The sequence below is a fragment of the Chrysemys picta genome, chromosome 1 (genome assembly GCF_011386835.1).
Source record: "Chrysemys picta bellii isolate R12L10 chromosome 1, ASM1138683v2, whole genome shotgun sequence".
NCBI lineage: Eukaryota > Metazoa > Chordata > Testudines > Emydidae > Chrysemys > Chrysemys picta.
In genome coordinates this window covers 164,339,032-164,359,679 of record NC_088791.1, presented here as the reverse complement: position 1 = coordinate 164,359,679, position 20,648 = coordinate 164,339,032, and the positions used below count along the sequence as shown (strand labels likewise).

General features: G+C 41.8%; 1 protein-coding gene across 2 annotated transcripts; it reads right to left on the bottom strand.

Annotated features, from left to right (window-relative positions):
• Nucleotides 1-10,425: 10,425 nt before the first annotated feature.
• Nucleotides 10,426-18,686, bottom strand: C1H3orf38 (chromosome 1 C3orf38 homolog). Of its 2 annotated transcripts, XM_065574884.1 has the most exons (4): nucleotides 18,365-18,686; nucleotides 16,591-16,811; nucleotides 14,514-14,572; nucleotides 10,426-13,032 (listed from the first exon to the last, which is right to left on the bottom strand). In XM_065574884.1, the coding sequence occupies exons 1-3, from the start codon at nucleotides 18,606-18,608 to the stop codon at nucleotides 14,522-14,524; spliced, it is 516 nt and encodes a 171-aa protein (XP_065430956.1). In that variant the 5' UTR covers nucleotides 18,609-18,686; the 3' UTR covers nucleotides 10,426-13,032; nucleotides 14,514-14,521. The 2 variants fall into 2 exon arrangements, with proteins under 2 accessions (XP_065430956.1, XP_005283703.1); XM_005283646.4 differs by lacking the exon at nucleotides 14,514-14,572 and having other exon boundaries at nucleotides 10,558-13,032; nucleotides 18,365-18,671.
• Between the last annotated feature and the right edge of the window lie 1,962 nt (nucleotides 18,687-20,648).

Here is a 20,648-nt window from a genome sequence, read left to right as displayed (position 1 = left end):
GGTTTTCTCTACTTAAAACAGTGGAAGCATCACAACTGTACACCATATCAAGTACCCCAGCTACTTGCTACCACTGACTGAAAGCAATTCCTCTTCCAATTTAGTTTGAGAAGCAATTGTTAAGATCTGCAGTTACCGAGGTAGGCAGGTGAAGGGATATCTATTCTATTGCCATCACAGTTCTCTACTCAGTCCTGACATTCTAAACCTACTGGGAGCCAGAGTCTAAGAAATGTGTTGAACAAGTCAGTTGAAATGTTGTTGCCAGGCAGCCCTCTCTTTGGCAGCTGTCACAGATAACATTTCCCTGCCCAACCCTAGCAACAATGTGTGTCTCCTGCTTATCACAGCTTGACTTCATTGACCAGAAGGGAGAAGGGCAGGTCTTCAAAACAGTGAGACAGTGTTATGATTGTTATCAATGGCAGGTGGCTTACCTCCAAACATTCTCTCTGATGGGGTAGAAATATCAGGCACTTGGATCACTGACCGATTGAAAGGATAAAACAGAATGCTGCTCCTGCAGAGAAGCCTAGCTTTTCTTCTGATCAAGCCTAAACACTTTCCAGTCATTTTCCTTGCTTCCTCTCTCATGTCAGCTCCGGAGATTAAAGATGAGCCAGAAATACAAGCACACAATGAAACTGCCACAAGGTGTCACCAAAATACCATTATGCATATTGTAAACAGCTGGGGGGGGGTCTATTATTCAAGATTGCTTGATCTCTATGCAAGGAGTGGAGGAATGTACAGTACAACTGTTATCCCCAGTGTGTATTAGGCCTATCTTCCTTAATAGTTCTGACATTTGAAAACTGAATAAAAACCAAGTGTGGTTCTTTGCTAATAGCTTGACTTAGCATTCGGAATTAATTGCCAACTTATTCGGAGCAATTTACATAACAAATTCTAATTCATTCAAGAACAATTAAATTAGTATCATGATAATCAAATCCAGGTCAATGACAATTTCAAAATGTTACAATCTTAGATGAACTATTCAAGGACAATGGCTATTTTGTTGGTATAAATATTCCATCATTTAATCATTGTTCTCCTTCCCTATATAAGAACTATTGTAACAACAACATTGTCAATCTTTCCAACCACACACTTAGCCCAGCAGAAGAGTCTATCCTATCTTGGGGACTCTCTTTCTGTCCCACCATCCCCATGAACACGATACAGTTCTGCGGTGATCTGGAAGCCTACTTTCGTCGTCTCTGACTCAAGGAATATTTTCAGTGCACCACTGAATAGTGCACAGACCCACAGGAACCCTCCTACCAACACTACAAGAAGAAGAACTCTGCGTGGATTCCTCCTGACAGTCAAAATGACAGACTGGACCTCTACATAGAGTGCTTCCGCAGTGCGCAGGCTGAAATTGTGGACAAACAACATCACTTGTCCCATAACCTCAGCCGTACAGAACGCAATGCCATCCACAGCCTCAGAAACAACTCTGACATTATCATCAAAGGGGCTGACAAAGGAGGTGCTGTAGTCATAATGAACAGGTCGGATTATGAACAGGAGGCTGCCAGGCAACTCTCCAAGACCACATTCTACAGGCCACTAACCTCTGATCCCACTGAGGAATACCAAAAGAAACTACACCATCTGCTCAAGAAATTCCCAGCTACAGTACGGGAACAAATCTACACACTCCCAGAACCCCAACCAGGGGTATTCTATCTGCTACCCAAGATCCATAAACCAGGAATCCCTGGACGCCCCATCATCTCAGGCATTGGCACTCTTACAGCAGGATTATCTGGCTGTTTGGACTCTCTCCTCAGACCCTACGCTACCAGCACTCCCAGCTATCTTCGAGACACCACCGACTTCCTGAGGAAACTACAATGCATTGGTGTTCTTCCTGAAAACACCATCCTGGCCACCATGGATGTAGACGCACTTTACACCAATATTCCACATGAGGATGGACTACAAGCTGTCAGGAACAGTATCCCTGATGAGGCCACAGCACGCCTGGTGGCTGAGCTTTGTGACTTTGTCCTCACCCACAACCACTTCAGATTTGGGGACAACTTATACCTTCAAGTCAGTGGCACTGCTATGGGTACCCGCATGGCCCCACAGTATGCCAACATTTTTATGGCTGACTTAGAACAACGCTTCCTCAGCTCTCGTCCCCTAGTGCCCCTCCTCTACTTGCGCTACATTGATGACATCTTCATCATATGGACCCACGGAAAGGAGGCCCTTGAAGAATTCCACCTGGACTTCAACAATTTCCACCCCACCATCAACCTCAGCCTGGACCAGTCCACACAAGAGATTCACTTCCTGGACACTACAGTGCAAGTAAGTGATGGTCACATAAACACCACCCTATACCGCAAACCTACTGACCGCTATACGTACCTACATGCCTCCGGATTCCATCCAAGACACATCACACGATCCATTGTCTACAGCCAAGCCCTAAGATACAACCGAATTTGCTCCAAGCCCTCAGACAGAGACAAACACCTACAAGATCTTTATCAAGCATTCGTAAAACTACAATACCCACCTGGGGAAATGAGGAAACAGATTGACAGAGCAAAATGGGTACCCAGAAATCACCTACTACAGGACAGGCCCAACAAGGACAATAACAGAATACCACTGGCCATCACATACAGCCCCCAGCTAAAACCTCTCCAGCGCATTATCCACGATCTACAACCTATCCTGGAAAATGATCCCTCACTCTCACAGACCTTGGGAGGCAGGCCAGTCCTCGCTTACAGACAACCCCCCAACCTGAAGCAAATACTCACCAGCAACTACACACCACACCACAGAAACCAATCCCTGTAGCAAACCTCGTTGCCTACTCTGTCCCCATATCTACTCTGGCGACACCATCAGAGGACCCAACCACATCAGGCACACCATCAAGAGCTCACTCACCTGCACATCCACTAATGTTATATATGCCATCATGCGCCAGCGATGCCTCTCTGTCATGTACATTGGCCAAACCGGACAGTCCCTCCGCAAAAGAATAAATGGACACAAATCGGACATCAGGAATGGTAACATACATAAGCCAGTAAGTGAACACTTCAAAATCCCTGGTCATTCTATTACAGATTTAAAAGTCACTATCATTGAACAAAAAAACTTCAGAAACAGACTTCAAAGAGAAACAGCAGAACTAAAATTCATTTGCAAATTTAACACCATTAATCTGGGCTTGAATAGGGACTGGGAGTGGCTGGCTCATTACAGAAGCAGCTTTTCCTCTCCTGGAATTGACACCTCATCTATTATTGGGAGTGGACTACATCCACCCTGATTGAATTGGCCCTGTCAACACTGGTTCTCCACTTGCGAAGTAACTCCCTGCTCTCCATGTGTCAGTATATAATGCCTGCATCTGTAACTTTCACTCTATGCATCTGAAGAAGTGAGGTTTTTACCCATGAAAGCTTATGCCCAAATAAATCTTTAAGGTGCCACCAGACTCCTTGTTGTTATTGTAATAACAGCATTCTGATCCCCACCCTATTTCTCATTCTTGCTGGCATTTTGCCTATATATATCACTTAAATATCTTATGTGTCCTTAATCAGAGAGTGTAACCTGCCCTGGTAGGAGGATGGGCTCTGTGCTCTCAAGTCCTTTCATCTCTAGCTCCCAAGATCTTGCTGTTACCAGTCTGGGCTGTTTAGCGCTCTGTAAATCTGTCATCTTATCTGTTCAAGTACAGCAATGTTTCCTAAGTGTTGATCGTACAAGATAAAAAATTGCTTTATAATTTAATAGTTTGTGCTAGCTATGAAATATATAGAGCCCCATTTATTTGATGAAGTCCATGTCATTTTACCTAATGCTTCAGCTGTTATTAAAAACAAGAAAAACTTTGAAATCACAGCAAGGCATCCCCCCCACAACGACACAGCTCTTTAATGCTCACGTGTTTAATATGAGCCACCAGGGGCTCCCATTCTGGATTTTTCCCCCTCTCGCTGTACAATAAGCTTCTTTCAGGAGTTCTTCTCTCAAGGAAGCAGGATAACAGCTGTAAATTTAAAACCTGAAGGGCCACTATGGGTGAGAGGTAGTGAATGCTACCATATGTGAATGGTAATGCCAGCAGGTGGTGGAAGTGCGTGATGACAGTGGGAAATTTGACAGCCTCCAAGCACAATGAAAGTGCTGGAATAGAAAGATGTCAGAATGAGGAAGATGAATAATCCTTGAATTTTTCACTTTTAATTGAAAGGCTAAAGGGGAAAAAAATCTTAATTGTGCACTTACTAATACACTGCTTTGGGGAAAGCTCACTGACACTCTGGCAGAGCAGGTGCCAGCTCATGCCAAGGCCCCTAAGCCTCACTGAACACTGACAAATGCATCGCTGGAAACCAGTCTGGCTCACCGGTGTGCTAGCATTGTTAAAATAGATGTTATGTTTCAACTTTATGAACTGCTTGTGAGTTGCTGCATGCATTAATCTCTCTTATGTTTCCCACGTTATCAGGGAATCTTTAAGTGTTTGCTATGAACCTTGAAAGTCCCACAATCAGTAGAAGCATTACCAAGTGTGAAATACTAGTTTACCACGAGAGGTGTCATTTCCTGCCGCAAAAGAGCAGATCTCTAGAGATACCTGATAAACCATTGTGGAACATCAGTGGACAAAAGACTTTGGTGATAGCTCCCCCACACCCACGAAGAGGGGACATACACAAACCCTCATCAAATCCTCATTCTGGAGGAAGAAAATAAAAATACCTGAGCTGAAGGAACTGTATCACTATGCTGCTTGGAATTTGGAAAGGGCAATACTTATAAGCTTAAGCAAGGAATCCCCCCAAGCTGTTTAGCTTGGGTTAGCCCTAAAAGACATGTAGAGCTTTCATAATACAGCAGCTTCTATTACGTTTTTAAACCTAAGACTGCAACTCATTTGTATATGTTTACTGGCTTTAACCTTGTAAATCATTCTACTATTTTCTTTTCCCAGTTAATAAATCTTTAGATAGTTTCTCACAGGATTGGCTACAACCATTGTCTTTGGTGCAAGATCTAAGGTACAAGTGACCTGGTCCTTTGGGACTAGGAGTAACCTGAATATTATTGTGATTTCTGGTGTAAGGGATCATCTATCACAAGACAGGTTTCAGAGTAACAGCCGTGTTAGTCTGTATCCGCAAAAAGAAGAACAGGAGTACTTGTGGCACCTTAGAGACTAACAAATTTATTAGAGCATAAGCTTTCGTGGACCCACTTCTTCGGATGCATATAGAATGGAACATATATTGAGGAGATATATATACACACATACAGAGAGCATAAACAGGTGGGAGTTGTCTTACCAACTCTGAGAGGCCAATTAATTAAGAGAAAAAAAACTTTTGAAGTGATAATCAAGCTAGGCCAGTACAGACAGTTTGATAATAGGTGTGAGAGTACTTACACGGGGAGATAGAGTCAATGTTTGTAATGGCTCAGCCATTCCCAGTCCTTATTCAAACCGGAGTTGATTGTGTCTAGTTTGCATATCAATTCTAGCTCTGCAGTCTCTCTTTGGAGTCTGTTTTTGAAGTTTTTCTGTTGTAATATAGCCACCCGCAGGTCTGTCACTGAATGACCAGTCTTTAACCTGTCTGGTCATTCAGTGACAGACCTGCGGGTGGCTATATTACAACAGAAAAACTTCAAAAACAGACTCCAAAGAGAGACTGCAGAGCTAGAATTGATATGCAAACTAGACACAATCAACTCCGGTTTGAATAAGGACTGGGAATGGCTGAGCCATTACAAACATTGACTCTATCTCCCCGTGTAAGTACTCTCACACCTATTATCAAACTGTCTGTACTGGCCTAGCTTGATTATCACTTCAAAAGTTTTTTTTCTCTTAATTAATTGGCCTCTCAGAGTTGGTAAGACAACTCCCACCTGTTTATGCTCTCTGTATGTGTGTATATATATCTCCTCAATATATGTTCCATTCTATATGCATCCGAAGAAGTGGGTCCACGAAAGCTTATGCTCTAATAAATTTGTTAGTCTCTAAGGTGCCACAAGTACTCCTGTTCTTCTTATCACAAGACAGGCTTGCCTGCATAGCAAGACAGACCGGAGTGCCCAAGAGGACTGTCTGTTACTCCATGTTAAGACCAATCTAATGCTTGAGGAGTTCACTCTTGATACTTGGCTGGTGAATCAACCAGTTTGGGGTTTGTGCCGAGTTTGGCACCTATGATCGTGAGCCATTCCAGACAGCCTGCCACACACCTCAACTATTGTGATGTTCCCCTTTGGTGTTATCTGGGCCGGTGATCTGTTAGGCCACTCCAATCCTTGACCCTGGGAGCCAGCCTTACCCTGCTCTGCTGTGGGAACCCCCACTCCCGGGCTGTTCACGCACAGCATCTGGCATGTAAGCTGCTTCCAGCTACTTGCAAGCGAATGACACTAACCAATATCTCCGGTCCCAGAAACAACCCTAGGAACCTCCATCTTGCAGTGTCCAGTTATGCCCACTGGACGCTGCAAGCTTATATAAGTTCATCAATTTAACAAAGGAATTGATATGGACCAGGCTTGTTCTCCCAAGGGGAGTCTCTGACACACTGCAAACCAAATGCACTGATTCAGGTAAAATAAACAGATTTATTTACTATAAAGGTAGATTTTAAGTGATTATAAGTCGAAGTATAACAAGTCAGATTTGATCAAATGAAATAAAAGCAAAACGCATTCTAAGCTGATCTTAACATTTTCAATGTCCTTAAAAACTTAGATGCTTCTCACCACAGGCTGGCTGGTTACTTTTCAGTCAGGCTCTCCCCTTTTGATCAGTGTTTCAGTCACTTGGCGGTGGTGGTGGCTGTAGATGTAGGTGGAAGAGAGAGAGCATGGCAAAATATCTCTCCCTTTTATCATGTCCTTGCTTTCCCCTTGGTCTTCCCCACCCCCACTTCAGAGTCAGGTGAGCAATACCTCATCGCAGTCCCAAACTGCCCAAAGGAAGGGGTGACTCCTTCCAGGGTCTAACAGACTCTTTAGTTGCTGCCTAAGCCAGTGTCAATTGTTCCTGTGAGGCTGGGCTGGGTTTGGTTTGTCCCATCCATGCCCTGACGAGGTGTGAACTGCCTCTCTGTTCCTGGAGAGTTTTTGCATGGGCTTGTTTTAAGCCATGAGGATACATTTTCAGCCTCATAACTATGTACATAAAATTATAACCTTACTATAACATTACTGTAATAATTACTATAACAGGGGTTGGCAACCTTTCAGGAGTGGTGTGCCGAGTCTTCATTTATTCACTCTAATTTAAGGTTTCGTGTGCCAGTAATACATTTTAACGATTTTAGAAAGTCTCTTTCTCTAAGTCTATAACACTGGTCTACAATTTTTGAGAAGTCGTCTGCTTCAGAGATAAAATGTGTTATTTATTATGTATTTTGATGTGCTGAATTCAAATATGACAATTAAAACAACTGATTGGCTACTGTTTCTAAGATATTTAAGTTTTTACATTTTATGTCTATGTATATTGTGTAGATAGTAGAGTTTTAATCATAAATTGTAAACCTAGGTCTTTTCATGTGTTTATGGTTGCTTTACATGTCCTGTTTATGTAACACTTTAAAAATCAGTAAAAGGGTTATATAAATAAAATTTTATGAAACAAAAGGCAAAAAAATATTATGTACATAGTTTAGTCCTATTCAGTGTCTACTCAGCACTTTTTGGCTTGTCTCTTGTATTCATTAAATGAGCATCTCTTGTCACTGTTCAGCAATAGTCTGCAAGCATTGATGGGCTCCATTTGCCCTGACAGCGTTTCTCCATTGTTGCAATGTCCTGGTGAAATCGCTCGCCTTGCTCGTCGCTCACTGCTCCGCAGTTCAGTGGGAAAAAATCTAGATCAGAGTGCAAAAAAATGTATCTTTAGTGACATGTTGCAACCAAGGCTTTTGTATGCCTTGAGGAGGTTTTCCACCAACAACCTGTAGTTGTCTGCCTTGTTGTTTCTGAGAAAATTTATTACCACTAACTGGAAGGCTTTCCATGCCGTCTTTTCCTTGCCACGCAGTGCATGCTCAAATGCATCATCTTGAAGAACTTCACGAATCTGAGGACCAACAAAGACACCTTCCTTTATCTTAGCTTCACTTAACCTTGGAAATTTTCCACGGAGGTACTTGAAAGCTGCTTGTGTTTTGTCAATGGCCTTGACAAAGTTCTTCATCAGACCCAGCTTGATAAGGGTGGTAACAAAATCTTCCTTGATTCAACAAGTGGTGGATGCTGAACACTTTTCCTCCCAGGCTCCAATGACTGTCGGAGTGACCAATCTTTCTTGATGTAGTGGGAATCTCTTGCACGACTATCCCATTCGCAGAGAAAACAGCAGTACTTTGTGTATCCAGTCTGCAGACCAAGCAAGAGAGCAACAACCTTCAAATCTCCACAAAGCTGCCACTGATGTTGGTCATAATTTATGCACCTCAAAAGTTGTTTCATGTTGTCATAGGTTTCTTTCATACGGACTGCATGACCAACTGGAATTGATGGCAAAACATTGCCATTATGCAGTAAAACAGCTTTAAGACTCGTCTTCGATGGATCAATGAACAGTCTCCACTCATCTGGATCGTGAACGATGTTGAGGGCTGCCATCACACCATCGATGTTGTTGCAGGCTACAAGATCACCTTCCATGAAGAAGAATGGGATAAGATCCTTTTGACGGTCACGGAACATGAAAACCCTAACATCACCTGCCAGGAGATTCCACTGCTGTAGTCTGGAGCCCAACAGCTGTGCCTTACTCTTGGGTAGTTCCAAATCCCTGACAAGGTCAGTCAGTTCATCTTGTGTTATGAGGTGTGGTTCAGAGGAGGAGGATGGGAGAAAATGTGGGTCCTGTGACATTGATGGTTCAGGACCAGAAGTTTCATCCTCTTGAGTCAGATGAGGAAGTGAAAATGATTCTGGTGCATCAGGAACCGGCAGTCCTTCTCCTTGGGGTACTGGGCGTATAGCTGATGGAATGTTTGGATAATGCACAGTCCACTTTTTCTTCTTTGACACACCTTTCCCAACTGGAGGCACCATGCAGAAGTAACAATTGCTGGTATGATCTGTTGGCTCTCTCCAAATCATTGGCACTGCAAAAGGCATAGATTTCCTTTTCCTATTCAACCACTGGCGAAGATTTGTTGCACAAGTCTTGCAGCATATGTGTGGGGCCCACCTCTTGTCCTGATCTCCAATTTTGCAGCCAAAATAAAGGGGATAGGCTTTCTTAACCATAGTGGTTATACTGCGCTTTTGTGATGCAAAAGTCACTTCACCACAAACATAGCAGAAGTTATCTGCACTGTTCACACAAGTACGAGGCATCTCTGCTCACTTTGGCTAAACAGAAATGTGTCCCTTTGCAAAATCAAATACTGACAAATAAGAGAGCACGACACTGTATGATTTCTAGAGCTGATCTAGGGCAATTTGTTCAGCAGAGTGATGTAAGCTTTGTTATGATTGCATCATCCATGACTTCTAGGAATAACATGATGCAATTCATATCATGTATGACGCAATACCAGCTTCAGATTGCATCATTCATTGTTTTGCCTAAAAAGCAACTACTGTCCAAACCCAGTCATAGATTTATTCATAGATCTAGTCAAAAATTTATTTTAGTCATTTCTGGTTGAAATTGAGATCCCTTCCCTTTATAACTCACTTATCCTCTGCCATTCCCAAGTCAAGGGTCGTATATACTGACCCAACAGCATATCTTGAAAACTAGAGCCAATCAACAATTTTAAGCATCATTTTCGTTCTCAGTGACCCAAAATTAGTAAAGTTTGACTACATTTCTTTCAGAAGCATTTTGGCTGTAGAGCAGTGTAATATAGAACTAAACTATAATTGTATGTAAAGTAAATAAGGTTTTTAAACTGTTTAAGAAGCTTCATTTAAAATTAAATTAAAATGCAGAACCCCCCTGGACTGGTGGCCCGGACCCGGGTAGTGTGAGTGCAACTGAAAATCAGCTCGCCTACCTCTGTACTATAACATCACTATTAACAACCATGCTCAGTGCATCATGAGCCTTCCGAAGACACCCAACATGACAAACTTTGCATTGGATACCACACAATCATTTTGTAAAGATGAACATGGAGGCGTAGGGTGTTCCCCCAAGGTACAGAGCATCACATATATCTTTCCACAAACCCTGCAAAAAGGTGTTTAGCAAAGCTGAAACTAACAGCAGATAGGCATATGCAGAGAGAACTGAAGGCAACTACTCCCCCCTCAAGTTTGTATGGTGGTGTTGCTCTCTGCTTTCCTCATTCACTTTTCTTGGGAAAAGTCTTAAACACCAGAAGGGGAGCACAAAATGTTTATAATGTTATGTAATTGAAGAGAGTTCTGTACATGCTAGTTAAACTTTATTGTAAAACATGAATGAAATATAGAAGTTCCATTTGGCTGTATTCCTCTCTTCTGAAGTTGTTTGTTTGTGTACTTTCTGTAGATGTGAGTAAAGTGAGTACATAAAGCATAAACACTAGCATAATTTTAATTTAGCAAGGACAACTAGTTACATTTTGAATGTAATGTTCATAAAATCATGTTCATATTATTAGTTAGTGCATGTTTAGAAATACCATGAATTTTAGCAAGAAGGGAAGGTACGGTACACTTCTACCGGAGACAAGAAATTTGCTTTAATATTCAGAGAGGTAGCATCTCTACATAATCAAAGGAGGCACTGTTTTTAGTCTTTGGTTTTCACAGTTATTTCCTCCTCTGCACTCCAAAAGTAAAATCACGAGTATGTAAAGACTTCCCCCACTCCCTCCCCTTTGATAGGTATGCATGACTACCAATAACTTGAAACTAGTAGATTACATGCACACAAGGAAAGGGAAGTGCTTCAAAGGAATTTAAGAATGAAAGCTACTTTTTCTTAATTAGAAATCAGTAGCAGAGAAAGCCCTCATTATCTCAACAGTTCACTAGGAAACAATGTTTCAAACACTGTCCTTCACTCAGTATATAATCACATTCTTTTTAAACAAATCTTGTTGTGAAAGGGACAACTAGAAATCAGTTGGTTCACAAAAGTGAGTTCAAGAGCTGTTTTCTAGGCACCACACCTGCCTCGTGTCTTCCTGCTACTTTTTACTAGTTTTAACCACATTTAAACATTTCTTTAAAGTGCAAACTTCTCTCCCATGTTGTGTGATAGACCACACAAATAGGAAATAATTATTGGAGAAATAATGAAATTGACTAGACAAACAACTGTCAAATACTCGAAGTAAACAGAAAAATTGTACGTAATCTTTTGTGTTACTTTTAAACACATTAAGAAAACAGAGAAGTGTAGTTATTGAAGTTACCTGAATTCCCTTTAACCTCTGAATTGCTATTACTTGTGGCAATGGAAGAGCAAGCTTATCTGGAAAATCTACTTCTTGTTCCAGCTTCCGTGTTTTAAAAACCTGACATATCCAGTTTAATAAGTCTGCAATAACTGGATACACTTCTTGATTTTGAGAGAACGTACAGGAACCACCACATGTAAGCTATTACATTAAACTCTCCTGTAAGTGGTATACAAATACCCCATCAAAGCATTTGGCTTTATATGAAGCTTAAATTGATTGACTAAATTCTAATGTTAACCCCTTGATCCCCCAGAGAGTCAGTGCAAGAAATGGATGCAATGGCAACCATTTAACTTTGGAAGCGGGGTGTTGTTTTTTATTGCCGAAGTGAGGTAAATGCTACTGGAAAATGAAAAATAAATGATAACACTGGAAACTTAACTATTAATTCAGAACAGGAAAAGCATTGTCAGCAGCAGGGCTAGCTTTCCCGCATCATCTTATTAAGTTCTCTCTATTTTTTAGTGAAGGAATCAATTTTAGGACAAAGAGGAAAATTCTCTTCATGCATTCAGTACTTGACTTCTCCCCCTGCCAGTTTTGTGGGGGTTATTGGCCCATTAAGAAATTAGACCAAGAAGCCTAATGCATTTTTAAGCGGCCACCTGAAGGCAATGACTTTCCAACACAATTGGGGTCCAACTTTAACTAGTGGCCTCGCGAGAAGCTCCATATACTATTGTAAGTCCCCGTGAACTTATGTGATGTGAAGAACACATCAAATAGAAAGAAAAATAAAGTTATTTCATTTCTAAACATGTGTTTTGCAGTTCTAAGTCCTGAAGCAACTTTTTCAATTACATGTTAGTATGGAGGATGGGTACCCAAAAGCAGTGGGGCTCTTTAAGTGTATTTCACTCAGTACTTTGGCACGTCATCAACTTAGCAAACCTGACTAAAGAAACAGACATCACCACAAGTCTGAAGTCATTTAAACATTCAAGAATGCACAACTGCTGTATTGTTCTTCAAACAATTGTTATTCTCCCAATTCTGTACGCACATTGCTCAGAATTTGAGGTTCAACCAAGCTCAGTTCTTTCCCATCATATAGCTCTTGCAGTTCATTCGATTCATATTTTATGGAAGGCTTTTGCACTTGTGTCCCAGGCTCCAGAGCATTTTCTCCAACTATTTTAAGGTTCACTAATTTTATTTTCCAGGTATTCTCGCTAACTGGACAGCGGATGAGTCCAAAGATTTGTTCAAAGATGCCCAAGCAAATGTTGCCTCTATGTACTGTGCCAGCTACCGCCACCACTACTAACCCATGTGGAGAAATTACACACTTCAGTCCACCAGCACCCAAGTTGGGGTTCAGTAAGAGATACTCCTCTTTCACCAATGAGAGTAAACGGAGGCTCACCAATTCTGCACCAACGTATTCTTCCATTTTTTTTTCTAATGTGTTGTAACAAAATTTCAGTTTGACATCCTCCCAGAAATGCTGTGGTCCCCACTGTTCTTTGGATTGTCCCCCCAAAGGATGCTGAGAGTTGAGAAGTTCAAAGAACCACTGACAGAATTCTCTTCCTAGTCTGGGCCAATCATTCTCTTCCTGTTGTTTTTGTTTCTGTTCATAGCTCTGTAATCAAAGAAAAAAAATGCACTTATTTTTCTTCGAAGAATTTAGCAGCCTTTAATACAGGAGCTTGCTACTTACTATGCACAAGTCTTTAATACACCTCAAAAGATTTGCTGTGCTAAAATTTTATTTTCTATTTTGCACATTCCTGAGTTTTCCAGACAGAATGCTTGAGAAGGAATAAAGCAAGCAAGTCAAACCTAAACCTCTCTTCTTAAATAATGAAGATTCTGCATGCTTGTCCATAATTGATGCCCAGAAATCTCTTTAATAGTCACTTTAGAAATACAGCACTTGAAGTAGTTACTTTTAAGAGAAATGAGAAAGGTACTTAAAGTTGGTTTGAGTAATAAGCTCAACAACTCTGGATGAAATCCTAGCTCAATTTAAGTCAATGGCAGTTCTACCATTTACTTCAATGGGGCCAAGATTTTTCACACTGTTTCTAAAGAGTATGATTTAGACTTGCTGTGTAAAAAGGAGTTGTCTGTATAAGTAAATTCTAGCTAAGATTTACACTTAAAACCTAAGATTATGGCAATGCCTTGTCAAACGAAGATAAAATACAGAACCAAATGGCTTACACGCTATATCTTCAATAAACAAATATCTCCATTTACTTGGGAGCAATGGTAGTATTTCTAATACTAAAGGTGGCCACAGTAATTACCTCTACCCTCAATGTCTCCCTTTATTGTATTTGTCTTTGACAGATACTAGCAAGCTGCCTTTATGCTTTGGACCCTCAAATGACCAGATGGACACAACCAATCCTGATCAGTATCAGTCATTTTGTGTGTGTCCTTGATGCAACATTTGAAGCTGCTGGAGTATCTCAGAACCTACCTGATATTTCAACCCAAGGCAGTAGAAGATGCTAACAAAAAGAAAATCAGTAACCCAGGAAGAACTGGATAGCTCAGAGGATTATTGGGATATAAAACTTTTCACTTCTAGATTACCTACTTGAACCTACACCGGTTTTGTTAGTGACAGAAAGTCAATACCACCGGAAAGCTGTCTGCTGAACTATGTGAAGGGAGTCTGATCTTCACCATGTTTCTAATAGAGAAGTGTCCAAATCATAGTCTCCAAAGGTATCATTACTGCACTCTTTCATCAGCACTAAGTCTACTGGAAAAAATATTTTAAAATAGTAATCCAAAACAAACATTGGCAGCATGAAAAAATACAAAGAATAGTCTGAAGAGATCAACACAGCTCCTCACACAAACTAAATTTAATTTGTTTAAAAATCTCAAGGCAGCATGGTCCAACAGAAAGAGCAGAGGACAGTGTTAATACTAGGTTCTCCACTAATTCACTGTGTATCTTGGGCAAGTCACTTAGCTTCTATATCCCTGGTTTCCCTGTTTTTACCTGTGGGAAATTAAACTTACCTGCCTTTGCAAAGCATTTCCAAGACCTACAGAGGAGGAATTGCTAAATATTAGAAATAAAGGGACCAAACCAATACTAACCTGAAGGGTTATATCCTTGAAGCAGCCCGGCGAGGCTGCAGTCTGTCCTGCAAATGCAGCTGAGAATGATGGGGATGAAAGCAGAAACTAAGTTGTTATACGTAGCCAGTAGAAGGGGAAGATCTCATTGAGGATAGAATAGGGATAAATTGCAATAAATTTAATAAAACGAAACCAAGAATAGCAACTGTTAAGAAAGCTATTGGGCGACAATGAAAATTAGAATCTTTAAGTGTTTTATGGCTGTGTGTGTTACCGTGTGCAGAGGAGGAAGAAATATGAAGACTTAAATATTTGGGAAATAAGTTGTTATATTTTAAGTACAGACTGGCAGGTTACTTTTAAAGATACCTTTGGCTGATACTGGGATTCAGAAAAGGAAGTTTTCTGTCATCTAGAGGAAAAATACTTTCCCAGATAAAGGGAGAGTGAATTCATGCAAGTCAGGGATCTGTATAAAGGAGGACTAGACAGTTATCCATTTGTCTCCCAGGTAGGCGCACCTCTCGAACCAACTTTGTTCTTAGGGACATATCCTTTGCTTTCTCTTACAATACTGGCTGGTTTCTTAGCTGAATATTTTATGCCTGAAACTTTGTGACAAAAAGATGCTTAATTTTCCAATAAGTTCTAGCCTAGTAATGCCAAGCCCCACGTTCCAAACAGGAATTATATCTACAGGATGAATTGCTCATTTTTCTGGTACTTGCCAATTAACAGAATTCCTTAAAAGCAGGTCAATCCAGAAGCAAGTTCAACTAAGCTTCTGCTAAGGTCGTGATCATTAATTTCTGGAATCAAGTTCGGGTAATAACTTCTGTGTTTGAATTTCATATTTTAGATTAAATATATACTCCAGATTTATGATGTCATGACTTCTCACCCCCACTCCTGCCGCAAAGGACAAGTGGAAGGAGAAGCCTGACCATAAAGCACAGCTGAATTTCCCATTCTTTCTGCATTTCTCTGAATGAGTATTTAACTCACTTTACTTTTAGTGTATCTAATTTCCAGTCATCTATCCTTCACTTTCTTAAATATTGCAAGTTGTTTTCACATCAGTAGCTACAGAGCTCTTTGACAGGTCTTTGAGTCACATAACTACTTAATAGTAATCATGGCCACCTTGAGTTAGAAACTTTAGATCCAAGAAGAATGATAAACTAAAAAAAAACAACCAAACAAAAAAATATATTTTGCAAAATACAATGAGGAGGAAGTTCAGATCACCCACAAACTTGTTGATAATGAGGCAAATCTAGTCACAACATATTAAGCAGAGGTTAGAAAGAGACCTGTTCAGTGGCAGGGGTAGCACTGCTGCCAGTCCTAAAGTTTCAGAAGAGTTACAATTTTTCATCATCCATCGTGTATTTCACTCTCTACTTTCCTTAGATACCAGGAATGGAAAGGAACATGGCTCGCAAAAAGTTAACAGCTATTGGAGCATCTAACCAAATGATTTGTCATGTGACCTGTTAGTTAAAAACTAAGGGCAGCAGTGCTGTTTCGGTGCTATTGTTGCTTGGCAAAGTGGGAGAAGGGCAGCTTAATAAATAAATAAATAAATAAATAAGAGAGAGAGGGGCGCATAGTTTATTTTCCCAACAATTGAGACTAAACTTTCAGAACACTTCTCAGAACATTTGTGACCTTGAAGCTTATGGAGCGTCCCATGTCCATTAACTCTGTGGCAGTCACATGTCCATCTTTAGAATTATCCAGACTCTGATGTACTATTTTGTCTTAATTTGTGACCTACTGATTCCACTCATTGCAATTCAAAATCAGTTGTTGTGAGGAAGACAAAACACGTTAATTACATACTCAGACACCAACAAATAAAGGGCATTTTATCTATCAAGATAGTTACAGAATTTCCAGATATGAGATTCAATGAGAAGATAATTTTTTTATTAAGTGAAGCTTTTAAATCAAGAAAAAATTCAATTCCACTATAAACACAGGAAAACACAACCATCTCAGTTTGGCTGAGAAAAAAAAAGTCAATGAACTTACAAGCAACAGCTGTTCCACACAGGCAATATTCTTAGGCCTTTCAGAACATAAAACTCACCTGTTTATTTGGATTAATATCCTCTGTCTCTGCAACACGATCTGTCAGCTGCCCACTCCAGTATTGCTTTGCGCGATGAATGAGCTGGTGTTTTTCAGAACAAGGTGGCACCACAACTCCTTCTGTTGCCAGGTATTTAAAAATTATTTCTCGATAGACTTTTCTTCGTTTCAAGAGTTCTTCTACACTTTGACTGTAAACTAAAATTGCATGGATGGCTTCTGGAAATAAAGAAAGTTAAGTCAGCAACTGCTTCTCTCATTAGAAAACCAATCTGTTGATTTTCTAACTAAAGGGAAAATTTCAACTTGATCATTTTCCTCAGTGATGATCAGTAACAAACTCATGCAAATATGGTTGAAAGGCATACAGCAGGGCATATGCAAAAGCCTGAAATTGATCTGTTGCCTCAATGGCCTAACAGAAACTGATGCTTGAAACAGACCTAACTGACTGAACTAGAGCTGAACAGTTTGTTTGGGGGCTGAATTGAAGATCCCCAAAAAATGAGTTCAAACCTAACCTGATTTTTTTTTTTAAACTTTCCTCACCAAAAAGAAAACCTAAAAAAAAATTTCAGGGGGATACATTGTACGATGTAGGAAGGTGCCATTTTTAATATATAATTTTTCGGACAGAAAGCACATTACTATTGGAAACCTTTATTTTTCAGGGGTTTATTGCTCAGTTAGGAAATATTACAAGCTCAAATTTGCCCTTTAAAGAAGTCAAAGTAGCCAATTCTAATTTTGGCTGATGTTACACATCAAGCACTTTAGTGTTTGACTTAGAACACCTTATATTTAAGAAACGACTGTTTAGTTAAAGCAAACTTTACTTATCCTTATTGTATTCTACAAATAGTACAAAAATCCTTAAGTTAAAGCAAAGCAAAACAGTCACATAAATCAAAATGAGTCCACAAAAAGGGGTGGAAGATGTACAAATGGAAGATACTTTGCCCTATGGGCTAGTAACTTATGGTCTCATACATGGTCTAATTTTTGGGCTATGGAAACAGCTATGGCATTTACCTAATCAAGGAATTATGAATTATTATTTTGTTTGAAAATATCAGAAATCTACTTATAAAATGAAAAAAAAATCTAGAAAGTCCATTTATCCCCCGGGTTTCCTATTTAAATACTGCATCATGTTTGAAAAGCACAGGCATCTGAGTGATGTGATTACTAAATGAACTGCGTGAAGTCAACAGCTGGGTATCACCACATGCATTAGAGATCACAAAGGTTTCATCCTCGTCCCTGCCCTTGCTCCCACATGCTCTTCACACTTGTTAAAGAAGAGGGCAGCTGACTAGCCAAAGCACAAGATACTTTAGGGGCTGTTCTTGTAGCACAAGGCAGGGCAGCCGGGACCTCGCGTAGGGCTGAGTGGGCGAGAGGGGAACAGTGCTTGGGATACAGCTAACAGCTCGTTACTCGTATTGCGGCCGCGCCTAGGAGCCCGGGCCGCGGACCAGGCCCCCCGGCCCGGCACGCACCCAAGCAAGAGATAGATGAGGCGAGAGCTGAGCAGCGGCAGGAGCCTGTGACGAGGCCGGGCCTTGAAGCCAAACCCCGGGAGAGCCGCTTCAGGGGGCCCCGGCGGACAATGAGCCGCAGAACCCGGCAGCGCCAGGCGCCGCGCGACCCCCAGCCCCAGAGCAAGGCGGGGCCCAACTAGAGAAAAGGGGCGGGGCTAGCGCGAGAGCCCGCCCCTTCCTCCCCAACTCCTCCCGCATAGCGGGGGCCCCGGCCCCGGCCCCACCCACCTTGTCGGCTCTGCGGCAGCACCAGGCGGTTGGTGATCGTGTCCGTCAGCGCCATCAGCTCGTCCGTCGCCATCTGCTCCAGCAGGACCCGACACCCGGCCCGCTCCCGCTCGCTCAGCCCCATCGTCCACCCAGCGGCAGCCGGCGCCGGGCCGTAGGCAGCCCTCGCGCAACCCTGACAACCAGCTAGCGGAAGGGACGCAGCGTCTACAACCTGCGTGCGTGGCTGTAAACAGCCCCTCATGGGCCGCCTGGGAGCAACAGCTAACGTGGCCCGGCCGGCAACAGGCACCTCCCGGCACTATAGTTCCGCCCCCTTCCTAAGCCCCGCCCCTGGAGGCTGCTCGACCGCTGCTGTGGAGAAGGAGCCGGCGGGGGCGGAGTTGGTGCTTTCATAGGGGTCGGGGACACCCCAACCTGAGCTCAACCCAGGGCAGCTTCTGCCACATGGTCAGGGTGAAACACCCCCATGTCGCCTCCCACCACCAGAGCGATCAACTCAGCCGCTCTCTCTGCGCAGAGATCAGAGGTTCAAGGGCAAAGGGCAGGTCTACACTTCAGACCCTCAGCGCTATAATAATGTTGTGCAGGGGTGTGAAGAAGCCTAACCTCCCCCCCCTAGCAAGCCCTGTCAGCAGGAGAGCTTCTCCCATCAACATAGCTACCACCTCTCAGGGAGATGGATTAACTATTGCAAGGGGAGAAGCTCTCCCCTGGGTAGAGGAGCATGGAGCAAGTACATGGCTGGAACACTGTACAGAGAGAGAAGGCCCAAGATTCTCCTTTCAGAGCCTTTAGTTACAGGCTGAGTTCAGTTCTGTACAAAGGCAACAGGCATAGGCCAGGCACTCCCCATACCACTACTGTTAGAGGGTAGTCCAGACCCCTGCCTGACTCTCACTTCAACCCTGCTACAGCTGCACAGAAGGGCTTCATTCCATGGTGGGATTTTTTTTGTCACATAGCTACTTGTCCTGGCCTTTGGGAGGAAAGAGCCACCTAATAACAGCCTCTCTGTGCACGTGTTTGGCTTGTTAGTTCTTGATCATATGAACAGGGTCTAACTGATCACCATATGTAGGGTGGGGAAGGAATTTTCCCCAAGTCAGATGGGCAGTGATAAGAAGGGGGGTGAGAGAGAAGAAGGGTTGCCTTTCTTTGCAGTATAGGTCACTTGACAGAATTTAATCATTACCTTGCCTTTGCAGGGGCCTGGGGCATTGGTGTTTCTCAGTCCCTACTGGTCTCTGCCTGTTGCACAAAATAGTCTAGGCTCTTGGAGTTCGTACTACTTCTATGTTCTAATTTCAGATGCTGGGGCAGGGTACAGGTGCTGGTGGCCTCACATACAGAAAGTCAAACTCCCTGAGCACATGATTTCTTCAGGCCTTAAACTCTATGCATCTAAGTCACTTTCAGCCCAACCTTGATTTCAAGCATCTCCTTTCAGGTATAGGCTCCATACCCCATTACCAATCCCTGGTGATAATTTATCTTCCTAATAAACTAAACTAAAATTTTAATCATACAAATGGTCTGTTTAATAATCTTGCATTTAGAGAGCACCATCAATCCAAATGGATTCCACAATATTTTCCCTACACATTGTACAAATTATATATACACAGGAATCACTTCAACAACTGAAATTCAAGTCTCTGGATGGAAATTGATTAACTGGTAAAACAGGAATAGATCTTAATGTCACCTTTTCAGCACAAATGAAAACCATAAGCAATGGTTTTGCAAGTTTAACCCAGTCCGATCAACAATGTAACTACACCAGCTCATCAGCTCCTATTTAATTACTTCAATTACCTTCTTTTTTGCCTCTCAGACATCCATGTTGCCCTTCCCATTGTATACAAAATGCCACTATCTTCCTTTCTCTCATTTTCACTAAGTTACATTCATGTACCTCACTATGCCATGCTACCAAATGAGTTAATTTATGAAAACAATTAGAGATCATTGGATGAGTTGCAAAGTACTATGTATCTGAGGAGGATGCCTTTTGACTATTACAGAAGTTGGGTGGTATGTGCCAAAAGCAGGAACAGTGGTTCTAACCAGGTAGTGCAGTCATCCATGACAGAACCAAAACGGAAATATAGCTCTATGAATAAACTGATTATCTGGTCATTATGGGAAGAGCACTCCATCTTCTATAGTTTAGGTTGAAACGTTCTTCCTGCTAAAGAATTGCAACTCTACACTATTTAACCTAGTTTATTAGTGCATGCTTCTCTTCAGATGCTTTGGAGAACATTTGTAGATTGAACTG